Source organism: Xiphophorus couchianus, chromosome 18, assembly GCF_001444195.1.
Source record: "Xiphophorus couchianus chromosome 18, X_couchianus-1.0, whole genome shotgun sequence".
NCBI lineage: Eukaryota > Metazoa > Chordata > Actinopteri > Cyprinodontiformes > Poeciliidae > Xiphophorus > Xiphophorus couchianus.
Genome location: NC_040245.1, coordinates 4,654,414 through 4,669,921, shown reverse-complemented (window position 1 = coordinate 4,669,921; position 15,508 = coordinate 4,654,414). Strand labels below are relative to the sequence as shown.

Here is a 15,508-nt window from a genome sequence, read left to right as displayed (position 1 = left end):
ATTTAAAGTTCAGTTCCTACCAGTGGTGTTCTGCAGGAGCTTGAAGATGAGGTCTTTGTTTGTAGAGATTATCTCAAACACAGGTGTGCTGAGTTGCTTTATAGGCTCCTGAAGGCCTGAGTGGGAGAGACGGGTGTGCTTGATTTTCTGTGAGCCACATGCCAGCTGGGTGGAGATGGTATTGCACTCATACAAATACACCATTTGCTGTTTAACTTGACACCCATGGAGGACCAGATGGCACAGATGTATCCTTTATTAGAGAAAAAACCTAATGTTGACAAAGAATACTCTGATGAGGATTCTTCTGACAGGTATCCAGATCCTGGCTTTTGGACTGGGTGTGACCCCTGAGTGTAAACATGTTTGCTTTCCAAAACATGATCTCCCAGCTGGAAATCATTTGAAGTGACTGTTTTTGGAGGGATACAGTTAGGGCCAGAAATATTTGGACAGTGACACAAGTTTTGTTATTTTAGCTGTTTACAAAAACATGTTCAGAAATACAACTATATATATAATATGGGCTGAAAGTGCACACTCCCAGCTGCAATATGAGAGTTTCCACATCCAAATCGGAGAAAGGGTTTAGGAATCATAGCTCTGTAATGCATAGCCTCCTCTTTTTCAAGGGACCAAAAGTAATTGGACAATGGACTCTAAGGGCTGCAATTAACTCAGAAGGCGTCTCCCTCGTTAACCTGTAATCAATTAAGTAGTTAAAAGGTCTGGGGTTGATTCGAGGTGTGTGGTTTTGCATTTGGAAGCTGTTGCTGTGACCAGACAACATGCGGTCAAAGGAACTCTCAATTGAGGTGAAGCAGAACATCCTGAGGCTGAAAAAAAAGAAAAAATCCATCAGAGAGATAGCAGACATGCTTGGAGTAGCAAAATCAACAGTCGGGTACATTCTGAGAAAAAAGGAATTCACTGGTGAGCTTGGGAACTCAAAAAGGCCTGGGCGTCCACGGAAGACAACGGTGGTGGATGATCGCCGCATACTTTCTTTGGTGAAGAAGAACCCGTTCACAACATCAACTGAAGTCCAGAACACTCTCAGGGAAGTAGGTGTATCTGTCTCTAAGTCAACAGTAAAGAGAAGACTCCATGAAAGTAAATACAAAGGGTTCACATCTAGATGCAAACCATTCATCAATTCCAAAAATAGACAGGCCAGAGTTAAATTTGCCGAAAAACACCTCAAGAAGCCAGCCCAGTTCTGGAAAAGTATTCTATGGACAGATGAGACAAAGATCAACCTGTACCAGAATGATGGGAAGAAAAAAGTTTGGAGAAGAAAGGGAACGGCACATGATCCAAAGCACACCACATCCTCTGTAAAACATGGTGGAGGCAACGTGATGGCATGGGCATGCATGGCTTTCAATGGCACTGGGTCACTTGTGTTTATTGATGACATAACAGCAGACAAGAGTAGCCGGATGAATTCTGAAGTGTACCGGGATATACTTTCAGCCCAGATTCAGCCAAATTCTGCAAAGTTGATCGGACGGCGCTTCACAGTACAGATGGACAATGACCCCAAGCATACAGCCAAAGCTACCCAGGAGTTCATGAGTGCAAAAAAGTAGAACATTCTGCAATGGCCAAGTCAATCACCAGATCTTAACCCAATTGAGCATGCATTTCACTTGCTCAAATCCAGACTTCGGACGGAAAGACCCACAAACAAGCAAGACCTGAAGGCTGTGGCTGTAAAGGCCTGGCAAAGCATTAAGAAGGAGGAAACCCAGCGTTTGGTGATGTCCATGGGTTCCAGACTTAAGGCAGTGATTGCCTCCAAAGGATTCGCAACAAAATATTGAAAAAAAACTATTTTGTTTGGGTTATGTTTATTTGTCCAATTACTTTTGAGCTCCTAAAATGTGGAGTGTTTGTAAAGAAATGTGTACAATTCCTACATTTTCTATCAGATATTTTTGTTCAACCCTTTAAATTAAACGTTACAATCTGCACTTGAATTCTGTTGTAGCGGTTTCATTTCAAATTCAATGCGGTGGCATGCAGAGCCCAACTTGCGAAAATTGTGTTACTGTCCAAATATTTCTGGCCCTAACTGTATGAGAGGTGGAACGAATATATGATAAACAGGGGGGAAATGTTGGGTAAATTGTATTACTAGTATTATCAAATATTCGTTGTATCATGTAGCCTTGTAGTTACATTTAGATAATGTTTCTGTGTGTTAAATAATTTTGATTCCTTCCTAAGGCCTCCTTGGGAGAAAGAGGTGACAGATATTCTCAGCAGGACTCCCTGGGAGATGGAGGTGTTAGTTGCTCCCAGCAGAGTTTTACAGTCCTGCTATAAACTCTGCTCTGTGCTTCTTTGTGCTACAAAGCCGTTGCTTTGAAGCTATACAACGTGTCCTATTCGACGCCGTGCCTGGAGCAAAAGGATCTAGAGTGTAGATAACATGTGTCTAGATAGTGAATGTTATTAGCGCTGCAACCATGTGATGAATTGTTGACCCCACTCCTTAGAGTTGCAGTGCTCTCTGTGATAGGGACTCTGAAAGCAATAAAATAGGGGAGCAGGCATATGTGTTTTCAGAGCGGTTGGAGATTTGTAACTGAAAGCACATCTCTGTCTGCTCTCCTCGTGAGAAACAAAGAATCTAACTCTCTTATCTTTCCTGTGTTTGTTTAATAGGTATTTAGACCTGACACTACTAAAACCTCTTAGATTAAGCCGACAAAGCCTCCACAGTGTGAATGGAGTAAAATGTCTCTAAGCTTTTTCCTCATAAACGTATAATCACTCACAATATTTTCATTGCATTAATTCTGGCCCAAACAGTGCAATTCACCAGCAAATTAGAAAAAAATGATAATTTAAAAGTGTTGCTTTTCTTTATTGTAAGACATTAGATGAGATAACACTTAGCAGTTGTTATTGCTCATCTGTTCATTTGCCTTTCACTGAACTGCTAATCAAGGATTATTATGTTTTAACACAAGTTCAACAGGCCCAAATATAAATCTGGTCCTTTGACAAAATTAAGTGAAATAAAAGCAATTTAATTCAGCAGCAACCTTTTAAGATTTTGTCTCCAGTAGTCTTGGACCATATTGTCTGTGTTGATCAGCTGGGGCCTGGTTGATTTCTGAATTCTCCTCAAAGAAACCTAACTTGGTGCATGTACACCACAAATGACTATTGATGCAAATTCAACACGTACCAATAACCATACCAGAAGCTTGAAGTAGAGATGTATCTTAGGGTGCACTCACACCAATCCTGTTTATTCCACATTAATCGATATCTAGGTTGTTTGTCTAGAAAGTCTGGTTCGTTTGTGGAGGTGTGAATGTGCAATCAAACTCGAATATCTACGCGTCAGCATATCTACGTGTTAGGTTTGTCATAGTCAAGCTAGCACGAGTGACCTACGTCCCTCACCCTCGCTATATTTTTTTCTTAAAACCTTTTCCTGACCTTGGAGTCTAGTTGCTGTAGTGTTGACAATTAGCAGCAAATCACTGCGTCCCCTTTTATTTCATATATCGAGCGTACATTTAAGATTTAGTGCATTATGTTAACAACTTGACAGCTAAAACCAATGGTAGCCATTGTCGGCTAGCAGCTTTTTGCGGGGTCTTGCGTCACGTTGCAACATATCTATATTTATATTCAGTTTGAATATAGTTAAAGTTTATTCTAATTCTATATTTAAAGCGTAACAAAGGCTCACAGTGCAGTTGGATTTGAATACCAAATTCTTGATAAAATCTCTCAGGTTGTTTATTTGAAGGAACTACTTTCTCTCTCAAATGTAAAAATATGAAAAGCCTGATGGATGTTTCTGGTCCTTCCTCAGAATCGGGCATCACAGCACCAGCGACGACAGCTCGGCCTACCGCTCCGTGGACGAGGTGAACTACTGGGACAAGCAGGACCACCCCATCTCCCGGCTCAGGCACTACATGACGGCGCGCGGCTGGTGGAGCGAGGACGACGAGCGCAGCTGGAGGAACCAGTCACGCAAGACTGTGATGGAGGCGTTTGAGAAGGCGGAGAGGCGCCTGAAGCCCAACCCAGAGCTGCTGTTTACCGACGTCTACCAGGAAATGAACCCCACCCTCGCCAAGCAGAGAGAGTCCCTGTTCAGGCACATCCAGCAGTACAAAGAGCACTACCCCCTCGACCTGTACGAGAAATAACCGCCATATGCAATAGTGTGTGAGGACTGGAAGTAGCTGCACACCACATGCTGTGTTCATGTAACAGTTTTGATGTGTCATTGCACATTCTGCACATGTGCTTTCAAAACAAATGATTTCTAATGGTTTTTGGTGCCTTATGGTAGACAAAAGGCACATTTTACCTAAATGAAATGGTTTCTTTTAGGGCCGGGCGATAGATTTAATTTTCTTTCACATGTTGCGTTTCCATAGTTCAGTGTGACGTCATCGTGCCCGGGGCGGCCATCTTGTTATACAACTTGAATTCAGGTCAGCTCTACAACAGAACGTCAGGGCCGGGCTACGATTTTCTTTATTTAACTACTAAAATTACTAGAATTTAAGACAGAAAAAATGATAATAATGACATAATATTGCCAGAATAATTGTTGTAACTCCAAAGTGACAACTCTGGCACGGCTTTCTTAAGACGGGCTCTTTATTTTTTGCCGTGAAAACTACAGAAATAAAAGACAAAGCTTTAGACATAGACACATTTACAAACAGACAGGTGACGCGTGCTTTGACAAAAAAGTTACCTCGTGGCCGCCTGCCACTTCGGAGGTCTTTAACAGAATGATTCGTCGTTGTTCACTCTAAACCAAAATATTAAGTAATTAAAACACCATAAAACACCATAACCAATAAATTCACAAAACATTACAAACATAACTACAAAATACCTTGACAACGACAGGACACGAGGCTGCTACACATAGCTCTGGCACGAGCTTCTGCTTCTTCTGTGCTTACTTAAGTCTCGCAGCCTCACACATGTACACAAATCTCGCGATACCTTTCGACAAAAACTTATTTGACACAAAATAAAATACAATCATTTAACACTAGGACTACCAGGATTTTGAGAAATTCCTATCTCTACCAAGAGGGGCCAAATTGGGTATCTTCCTAGAACTACCGAGAGAGGGCCAAACTGGGTTATTAGCATCCAAATGTGGCCAAACTGACGACTCTGAATGGTCTAATTAGCATCCCTGTAGATGAGCAGGGGGGAGGAGAGCCAAACTCACTACATCAACTTTCACGCTCAATACACAGCAGTTAAAGTCACCTTCTCCCCACTCCCCAATTCAACATTTAGGCATATGCTCACATTTTATACATATAAAAATGACTGCAAACAGACGTGCAATTGCACTGTTTCTCTTAATTTTAAAATATTTCAGTGGATAATTATGTAAATGGAATAGAAGATAATTTATTTTTAAGATTTTTTACTCAATTTTTACCATTTGCATGTGAAAAAGGCAGAATTATGTGTTTCATAGACTCAAGTGTGCTCACCAAAGAGTTTAATGTAAACATTTTCATCAAATCCAAGGTTCTTTATTGCATTTACATTTTTATCAACCCTGATGGAATTGAGTTACAGAGACCAATACCTTTACCCAAGCAATTCAGAAATGTTCTTCTGACATTTTTACTGTACCAGCTTACATCTTATTCAGGCCCAAAAACTGGATACAGTTATCTGTCGATGATAGGCAGAATGTATCTTAGGGAGAATTTAAAGTTCAACACAGGGCTAACACAGAAACACACCAAGATGGCTACTTAGATGTACTAAAACAAGGTATTTTGAATATTATTAATATTTATGCTTTAGCACTGCTAGAGGAAGTCCAAACACTAGGGCACGAGAGAACGCAAACTCTACAGAATAAATCCAAGGCTACGATTCAAACTGGAGATCTTTTTTTCCAAGGAGACATTGGTAATTACCACACCGCTGTGCTGCTACTGTGTAACTTTGTATTTACTGATATTGTACATGAAAAATGTTTGAAATGTATCTTTGTTCAATGCATTTGTGATTTTTTTTTCACAAGTGAATTGGATAAAATACACAGCAATCTTCAGCATAAGATAGCTCATCTTCTCCACAAGTTGAAAAAAATTGCATTTCCTTTCCCACTTATAACACATTGGCATGTGATGTACAAGATATTGAGTGGATTTGCACACATCTGCCACAGGTTCCCAAAGTTTCAGGAGAATTGGGGTAAATTCACACCAGCCCTCTTTAGCCCACGTTAATACTCTTTTTCATTTGCCTAGAAAATTTGGTTGATTTAGGGAGGTGTGAATGTGTACTCAAACTCTAATGCGGACCAAAGAAGTGAACTCTGGTCCTCCTAAAAGCCTAGGTCTCGGTTCAGCTGAAGTGAACTGTAGTGCGGTTTGAATGTATACGTGAATGCCAAGTGGTCCTGAGACCGCTCCAAAAGCAGGAAACGCACTACAGCAGAGGGTACTTGTGTGAAAAACAACATTCTCCATAGTTTGATGCCTCATCCCCGACTCATGCTGAGCAGATTTTGTTGAACAGTGTTTGTTTTTTCACATTTACCCAAAGACAAAATAAACATCCAACAACAGCTAAAATCTGAGGCCACCCCACTTTTGCTTACATTTTTAAGAATCAAGTTGTGCTTAGTGTCTTGTTCAGATTTTGTTCTGTCATTTCCTTCAGTGATTCTTAGTGCAGCATTTTCACAGGCAAGAGGATAAACAAGTTGCTAATAGGGTTTCATTTATTTAACACAATGCAGTGTGAAAGCATATCTTATCAACTTAAAATGTAACAGATGTTACAATTTTGAATGTGATGATTATCATGACATGTAAACAAAAACAGAGTCACGTCAGATTTTAGCAGTTGTATAACTTCATTTTTATCTTTGGCAAAAGACTACCAGCAATTCCTCCCGCTAGCGCAAGACATGCACATTTGCTTTGGTTTATTTAACCAGAATGCTTTGACCTACAATTCACGTTTTGCTTTTGGAATGGTATTCACTTTGCTTGGCACATACTTATGCATTCAAACCACACCTAACAACCCTGGTTATTAGGTAGACCAGAGTTTGCTTTTCGATTTCTTTATGGTTCCATGTCATAAATGCCGGGGGTTATTTCTGTGTTTTTTATAGAGATAAGAATAACATTGATGCTGTGTAAAAGATCGACAGCTTGTTGAGTATTTAAACCTACAAAACCAACAGCTGAAGAGGCAGTCAACAGACGGGGGTGAGGATGCATGCAGTGTGATAGGCTTAGACGTTGACAATTGTTGAAAGGATGTAGATGACCTGCATGGAACAAGTACTCTTAGTTTTCCTGCTAATTACTCTCTGATTCCAACTGAACACACCTGGAAGATGGCAGCTAACATCCTTTCATCGACATCATTAAATTGACTTTTCACCATAGTGTGCTGTGAAACCCCAGTCCTCTATTGCAATTTCAGAGAAGAAATTATAGAAAAGACCATAACCATCCACCAGTCACTACAACAGCTTATTACTAAATAATTAATATAGGCTAGTGGACAGACATTTCTGCCTATAGTACACATTTAAAATCAATTAAATGGTGCAGTTGTTGTTGCTTGTTAGGTTAACAACTGACCTAACAAAACGTATGCAGTAGATCATGAACAGTTTATTAGCTGATAATTTAACCACTAAGAAAAGACATTTAATTTTGTTGTAAAGTTTGCAAAAAAAAAAAAGCCGTAAACAAAGGATGCAAAATATACAAAGTTTTAGAGCGCATCTGCTATTAAACTGGTTAACATGTTGTTTAAAAAAGAAAATTGAGAGTCAAGACAAGATACTAGAGGGACAAAACTTAGAAAACAACATCAGGATTTGTTGTAAGAATTACCATGCAAAGAGAAACTATGCATGGGACTTGAAATATACTGCATTTGGGTTGAAGCAGCCGATACCACAGAAAGGATTGCACAGAAAAAGCATTAGCAATTAGCATCCCTGTAGATGAGCAGGGGGGAGGAGAGCCAAACTCACTACATCAACTTTCACGTTGATTGTCCTTGGAACAGGATAGTAATGGCCTTATTTACATAACAAAGGCGCCTCTTCACACCCTCTCTTGGAGGGCCAAACTGGCCCCTCTCTGGTACCTGGACGAAGATTCCCATTTTGGGAATCTTTGGTAGTTCTAGTGTTAACACAAATCTTAAAACGTGAACCAAACAACTTAAAATACATTATTCTATCTTTTAGAAATAAACATACATTTTTTCCAAGAAATAAACTATTTTATTGACACTTACACTCCCACCAAAATCACTAATTGGTTCTCAATGTGATTTTCCAATGAGTGTCAAGAGTAGAGTCTGTTTTACTCTGTATTAGTCTCAAGTAATGTCACTACCTTGTGAATAGGTCTTTCTAAATATATCAACCTTGTCAGTGGTTTTCCTTTGTCAAGTGTTGTTTCACTTGTCTTTAGTTTCACCTTTCGAACCTTGCCGTCTGGGCTTTCTAGAGTCTCTACAACTAGAGCTAGTTTCCATTTACATCTTGGAGCATTGTCATCTTGTAGGATCACAATGTCATTAATGTGCAGGTTCCGTGAAACTTTCTGCCATTTCTGTCGCTGTTGGAGATTTAGCAGATATTCTCGTTTCCATCTTTGCCAAAACTCTTTTACTAGAAATTGTACTCTTCTCCATCTTTTGTTCAAGTACAAATCCTCTCTGCAAAACTGTCCTGGAGGGGGGAGAATAACTGAAGACTTCATCGTTAATATGTGATTGGGAGTTAATGGCTCTGGACCCAAGGGATCATTAAGATACTCTACACTTAAGGGTCTGCTGTTAATGATGGCCATTGTCTCGTAAAGAAGTGTTCTTAGACTAGTTGTATCAAGTCTGTTTGAGAATTTATCTAACATTGCTGTTAGTACGCTTCGTACTGTCCGAATTTGGCGTTCCCAGATGCCTCCCATTTGGCTAGCTGATGGAACGTTCATCACAAACTCGCAACCAATAGCTCTTTGTGGTTCTTGGTCCATATCCTGCATTAGCTCCAAAAACTCTCTTCTGGCTCTCACAAAATTCGTCCCTTGGTCACATCTGAATTGTCGAACAGGACCTCTTATGGCGATCAGAACCCGAAGAGCGCTCATGAAAGCATCAGTTGATAAGTCATCAAGTGTTTCAATATGCACAGCTCGTGAACATAAGCAGGTGAACAATAATCCATATCTTTTGACTTCCTTTCTTCCTTCCTTTACCATGAATGGGCCAAAACAGTCGACACCACAATATGTAAAAGGAGGTGCCGTTTTTGTTCTTACTTCTGGTAACTCTGCCATCTGTTGGACATTTGTGGCCTTTCTATATCTCCTACATTTAACACAGTGGTAAATGTGCTTAGAGACCATACTTCCACATCCTAGAATCCATATGCCATTTGCACGCAATTCATTTATGGTCATGCCTCTTCCTTGGTGATGTACACGTTCATGATAATGTTTGATGATGAGGGCTGATACATGGGACTCCTTGGGAAGAATTGCGGGATGTTTGACATGATGATGCAAGGCTGATTGAGACAATCTTCCTCCCACCCTGAGAACATCGGATTTGTCCAAGAAAGCATTTAGCAGCTTTAGTCTGTTATGCTTGTGCAGAGAATTTTCCTTCTGTGATCTGATTTTCTGTATTTCCTCAGTGAAAGCTTCTCTTTGCACTAGCTTGATAATGAACACTTCTGTGTCTCTTCTTTCTTCAAGATCTGTTGCTTTGTTTGTTCTTTCTTGAACACCTTTAAACTCTTTTATGCATCGTTTGAGTCTGGCAATAGCCTTTACAGCTCTCGACCAATCAGTGAACTTCTTTAGATGCTCTAGAACAGGGTTCACTTCTTTTGACTGCACGGTGTGTGCATGACCTGCACGAAGTTCAGGATCTGTCTCTTTGACTTCTCCCACCATTTCCCTTTTGATTGGAAGATCCTTTCTCCAAAGGAAATCTGGACCCTTCAACCAGTTTGATTCTTTCAGTTGTGCAGCCTTGAGGGGATCAGCCGGATCAGACCCTTGAGGGGTCTGATCCGGCTGATCAGACCCCTCAAGGCCTGATCAGCCGGATTTTCTTCTGAGCAGACATGCTGCCATTTGTCAGGACTCGTACTGTGTCTTATTCGTTGAATCCGATTGGCAACGAATGTGTGAAATCTTTTAGCGTCATTGCTTATATATGCCAGTACGACTTGTGAATCTGTCCAATAATATTCTAGTAGATTTTCAATTTCCTGTTCTTGTTGCGGACTGAAGTTACAGCCGACGACAGTTCAAGTCTTGGGATGGTCATTTGTTTGATGGGTGTAACTCTTGCTTTTCCCATGACAAGTGAACAGCTTATCTATCCTTCCTTACTTATTGCTCTAAGGTATGTACATGCGCCATAACCGTCGAGGCTCGCATCCGAGAAGTTATGCAATTCATACTGTATGATGTTGATGTCTTGTGAGTAGCTTCGTGGAATCTTCAGAGCTGCCAGCTTAGGCAGGTCTCTCGACCATGCTTCCCATCGTGGTAGAATGTGGTCTGGAAGATCATCATCCCAGTTAACCTTGTTTTTACATAATGTTTGGAGTATTTGCTTTCCAATCAATGTGAATGGGGCGACGAACCCAAGAGGGTCATAGATGGAAGCGACAGTCGAGAGTACTCCTCTTCTAGTCAATGGGTGCTCTTTAACTTGAACTCTGAACTGGAATTCGTCTGCTTCTACGCACCATTGTACTCCAAGTGCACGTTCAATGTGGAGTTCTCCAAAAGCCATGTTCTGATCTTTGGACTGAGCTTGTTCTTCTTGGGGAATTGTTGCAAGCACTTCTTTATTGTTTGATACAAACTTATGCAGATGTAGTTTGCCTGTTTTGCAAAGTTCCCTTGACTCTTTGACCAGCTGTATAGCTTTGGCTGTTGATGTCACACTAGCAAGTCCATCGTCGACGTAAAAACCTCTTTGGATGAACTCAACAGTATCTTTGCTGAACTTGTTTTTACCTTGCGATGCAATGTGTTTGAGTCCAAAATTACAACATCCAGGAGATGAGGCTGCTCCAAAAAGATGCACTTTCATCCTGTAAACTGAAGGTTCGGAGTTCAAATCACCTTTGTCCCACCAAAGAAATCTTAAATAATCTTGATGTTCCTTAATGACGTGGAATTGGTGGAACATTCTTTCCACATCACACATAATGGCGACGGGGCCCTTTCTAAATCGGCATAACACTCCGACCAGTGTGTTGGTGAGATCCGGTCCAGTCAAAAGATGATCGTTTAGAGATGTTCCCTGGAAGCGTGCAGAACAATCAAAAACCACACGTATTTTCTCAGGTTTGTGGGGGTGGTAAACCCCATGGTGCGGGATGTACCATGCTGTCTTGTTGTCCAGCTCTTGTTCTGGCACCTTTTCTGCATGTCCGCGAGTTATAATATCATTCATGAACTTAACATAATCTTTATAGTATTTCTCATCCCTTTTGAGTCGACGTTCCAATGAAGACAATCTGTGTTCAGCACTTTGCTTGTTATTTGGGAGATTTGGATTGTCTGTTTTGAATGGTAACGGAAGTTCGTAATGACCATCTTTCTTCTGTTTTATGCCTTTGGTCACCTTTGACATGAACAAAATGTCTTCCTGTGAAACTGGATTGTCATCTGTTGCATGTTCAGAGAAATCGGATTCCAAAGCCTTAATCACATCAGTTGGACTGACTTCCTTTATTTGAGTTCTGCATACAAAATGCACTTGTTGCTTGAGTTCAACTGCTGGTTGTGAAACAGGAAATACTTCACGAACAATGATTCTGTGGCTTGTACCGATGATATCATTGTGATTTTGAACTTGAGACGAACAACCAACTATGCTCCAGCCGAGATCAGTTAACTGTGCGTAAGGTTGGTTCTCTTTGCCTGCAAGAACTTCACGTGGTAGGAGGGCTTGTTGACAGTTATAGCCGATAAGTAGACCAACTTCGCATTCAAGCAGTGGAGGTAACTTATCTGCCAGCTTTTCCAGATGAGGCCACTTTAAGGCGGTTTCAGACGTTGGGATATGTGATCTGTTGACAGGGATAAACTCTCTTGTATAGACTGGTGGCAATGTAATTCTCTTTTCGTCCTTATATCCTCTAACTTGAAGGTTTACCAGCTTGTCACATGGTATAACTGTTGACTTGGCAGACATAGTTGACAAGCGCAGATTAACTTTACTTTTATTTGTGTCAAGATCTTGGGCTACTTCATCCAAGATGAAGGATGTATCACTCTGTGAATCAAGGAGTGCATAAACTAAAACCTCTCTGTCTGGGTCATTCTTTGATGAAACCCATACAGGTAGTATAGAGGATGTCAATGTGCTTGAAGTTGCTTGAGTTACTCTGTTAGAGATCGCAACCGTTGGTTTGTCTCCTTCTTTAGCGTCAGCTTCGTCCTTGTCTTGAGACTTTTCAGTCACTGAAGGTATTACCTTTTTACGCTCAATGAATGTGTCATCGTGCAGACATGTTGGATGTCTCTTTTGACATTTTTCACATGTGCTCCTTTTGTCACACTTCTTGGAATGATGTCCTCTCTTTAAACATCCAAAACACAGCCTTTCCGCTTGTGCAAACTTGATACGGTCTTGGAGTGGGGTGTCTTTAAATTTGAAACATTTATCAAGTGGGTGACCATTTCTTTTGCAGAAAAGACAGGTTACAGTACTTGTGTGATTTGAGTTTGTTGTTAGTGTTTTTGCTTGGATGACTTGGTTGCGTAATTGTTTGGGTTTACTTATTTCCAAACCTTTAAGAGCTTGCATTGATGCTATGGGATCACATGCTAAGTCTGCTTCAGTGGATACAAAATCAGCAAACACATGAAAAGATGGATATTCTCCATCACTAGCTCTTCTTATTTTCATGGCTGTCCGGTTCCATCTTGTGGTCAACCAATCTGGAAGTTTTAGCAAGAGTTTCTGGATTTCCATACAATCATTGAGAACCTCCAATGACCTTATGTGCAACATTGCAGCTTCACAATTCTTCAGGAAGTCAGTAAATTCTCTCAACTCACTTCCATCCTTAGGGTTTATTTTAGGCCAACTGTGAAGCTTATCTCTGAAGCATTTTCCTATAGTGAATAGATCTCCAAAACGTTTTTCCAGCACTTTCCAAGCTGAGTCATATGCTTCATCTGTCCCCACAAGAAGAAAACCTTCAACTACTCTCTTCGCGGGTCCACCAAGATACTTTCTGAGATAATAGAGTCTCTCATTCTTTGGAATGTTTTTCCTTTCTATCAGGGTTTCAAATGACAACTGCCAATCTTTGAACTTTAAAGGATCACCAGTGAACAATGTCGGTTCAGGAGTTGGAAGACGATTAGCACTTATTGCTTCTGCTAGTATTCCAACTAGCTCGTAAGTTGACTGTTGTTGAGCTGCAACAGAGGGAACCTGTGTGGCTTGAGGGGTGAATGGTGGACTTGATGCTTTAAGTGTTTGGCTTATGGTGGCCTTAGGTTGTTCATCAGGACTTTGTTGAGTTTGGTTTATTACTGCAGGAATATGTGGCACAGATCCAACAATTGTAGCATTATGGAACTGAGTAGCATTTAGAGCTGGAGAAGAACTGTGTGCTCTGACAGGGATTGCTTGGATTTCACTTTCTGCTTTAATGCTCTGTGATGAACTCTGACTTGCAGAAATACTTTCAGCTTCATCATAAACCTTTGCTCGTGCTTTTGCAGCATTAAATTTTTTAACTTCTTCCAAGCATTTAATCTTCCTTCGCTGCTCTTCCATTGCTTGCTGCCTTTCCAAATTCTCACGTTCAAGTTTTTTTAACTCAATTGTTTCCTTTTCTTGCTCTTCCATAACTGCTAATATTTCTTGTGATGCAGCTGCCTCAGCCTCTGCTTCCAGTCTCTTGGTTGTTTGTGAGCTTTCTGAGCTACTTTTAGACCTTCTGGATTTTGACCTTGATGTCGTACTTTCAGATCCTAAGCATGACCCAAAATCTGGCCATGGCTCTTCGTCACCTTCTGCAAAGTCTCCTTGCAGTTGTTTCTCAGCTCTTCTGACAATGAATGCAGAAAGTGATGTACATGCATCTACTTTGCGCCTTGCGTATGCATCAGGAATTTGTATTCGTCGTATTTCTTCATAAATGGTTTGCATATCTCTGCAGGTGATGTTTACATTGTTAATTAGCTCCTTTAATTCACTGTCTGAAGCTTCTTTTCTTAGTTTTACTTTGCTCAGTCTTGCTTCATATCTCCATTTTTCAAAACCAACTGCATATCTGTGTTGAAGCGTTTTAAGTTTCTCCTCTTGAAGTTCTTTACCTTTTTCAGTTAATGTTCTAACTCTTTCACTTCTTCGAACAGTCTGTGGTTCTGAGATTTGCTCAGTATCATTTTCCTCCACTTCAGTACATGATACAGCATAGAGCTCTTTATGATCTTTGTCAGTCATCTTATAAGTCTGGTTAAATGTCACTCAATGCTCTATTTAAATTGCAAAACACTCCTTACAAATTCTAACTTATGTGACTTGAATATTACTTTTTATATTACTGTACCTGTAATGAGCTTCACTCTTAATACACAACACTCTTTTCTTAACAACAACACATCACTTCGAAGTTCAGTAGAAAATAAGTAACCTTTTGACAAATGTTATAGAAACTTATTGTGGCTTTAAACTTCACTTAAACACTCTTATTTTGCTCTTAACACTGTCCTTTCTTAATTTCCACCTTACTTCAGTTGTACAAGGTTGTTGCTGCTGTGCTTGACTTCTTGTGAACGGTGAGCTTGTCAAATGGCGCCCTCTTGTGTTACACCACGGTACCGTCACTCACTGCAGCTGCCGTCTTCTTAACGAGCTTCTTACCGGCGCTGGCTGGGCGAGTTTTCACTGTAACTCCAAAGTGACAACTCTGGCACGGCTTTCTTAAGACGGGCTCTTTATTTTTTGCCGTGAAAACTACAGAAATAAAAGACAAAGCTTTAGACATAGACACATTTACAAACAGACAGGTGACGCGTGCTTTGACAAAAAAGTTACCTCGTGGCCGCCTGCCACTTCGGAGGTCTTTAACAGAATGATTCGTCGTTGTTCACTCTAAACCAAAATATTAAGTAATTAAAACACCATAAAACACCATAACCAATAACTTCACAAAACATTACAAACATAACTACAAAATACCTTGACAACGACAGGACACGAGGCTGCTACACATAGCTCTGGCACGAGCTTCTGCTTCTTCTATGCTTACTTAAGTCTCGCAGCCTCACACATGTACACAAATCTCGCGATACCTTTCGACAAAAACTTATTTGACACAAAATAAAATACAATCATTTAACACAAATCTTAAAACGTGAACCAAACAACTTAAAATACATTATTCTATCTTTTAGAAATAAACATACATTTTTTCCAAGAAATAAACTATTTTATTGAC

The 15,508-nt window shown here is 40.3% G+C and overlaps 4 protein-coding genes across 5 annotated transcripts in view; 1 reads left to right on the top strand and 3 right to left on the bottom strand.

Annotated features, from left to right (window-relative positions):
* Positions 1–423, bottom strand: part of LOC114133496 (uncharacterized) — a 3,777-nt gene extending 3,354 nt beyond the window's left edge. Inside the window, exon 1 of the mRNA XM_027999470.1 lies at positions 21–423. The gene's annotated coding sequence lies outside the window, so the exon portion shown is untranslated. The remainder of the gene's footprint in view (positions 1–20) is intronic.
* The window catches only part of LOC114133516 (2-oxoisovalerate dehydrogenase subunit alpha, mitochondrial-like), a 21,017-nt gene extending 16,417 nt beyond the window's left edge, over positions 1–4,600 (top strand). For both annotated transcript variants that reach the window (XM_027999504.1, XM_027999505.1), the window contains exon 8: positions 3,842–4,600. In XM_027999504.1, coding sequence (XP_027855305.1) covers positions 3,842–4,184 — 343 coding nt within the window. In that variant the 3' untranslated portion in view covers positions 4,185–4,600. The remainder of the gene's footprint in view (positions 1–3,841) is intronic.
* Positions 1–15,508, bottom strand: part of LOC114133523 (uncharacterized abhydrolase domain-containing protein DDB_G0269086-like) — a 21,956-nt gene extending 6,448 nt beyond the window's left edge. The window contains exons 1-2 of the mRNA XM_027999511.1: positions 13,521–15,508; positions 7,139–7,144 (exon numbers count right to left, since the gene is read on the bottom strand). Coding sequence (XP_027855312.1) covers positions 7,139–7,144; positions 13,521–14,511 — 997 coding nt within the window. The 5' untranslated portion in view covers positions 14,512–15,508. The remainder of the gene's footprint in view (positions 1–7,138; positions 7,145–13,520) is intronic.
* On the bottom strand, positions 8,221–10,226 carry LOC114133508 (uncharacterized). The gene is made up of 2 exons (XM_027999489.1): positions 10,100–10,226; positions 8,221–10,052 (listed from the first exon to the last, which is right to left on the bottom strand). Exon 2 carries the CDS (start codon positions 9,972–9,974, stop codon positions 8,376–8,378), a length of 1,599 nt encoding a protein of 532 aa, XP_027855290.1. The 5' UTR covers positions 9,975–10,052; positions 10,100–10,226; the 3' UTR covers positions 8,221–8,375.

What these genes read in the sequence shown, in the direction of transcription:
- LOC114133508 (XM_027999489.1), bottom strand. Translation starts at nt 9,974, where the DNA reads ATGGTGGGAGAAGTCAAAGAGACAGATCCTGAACTTCGTGCAGGTCAT.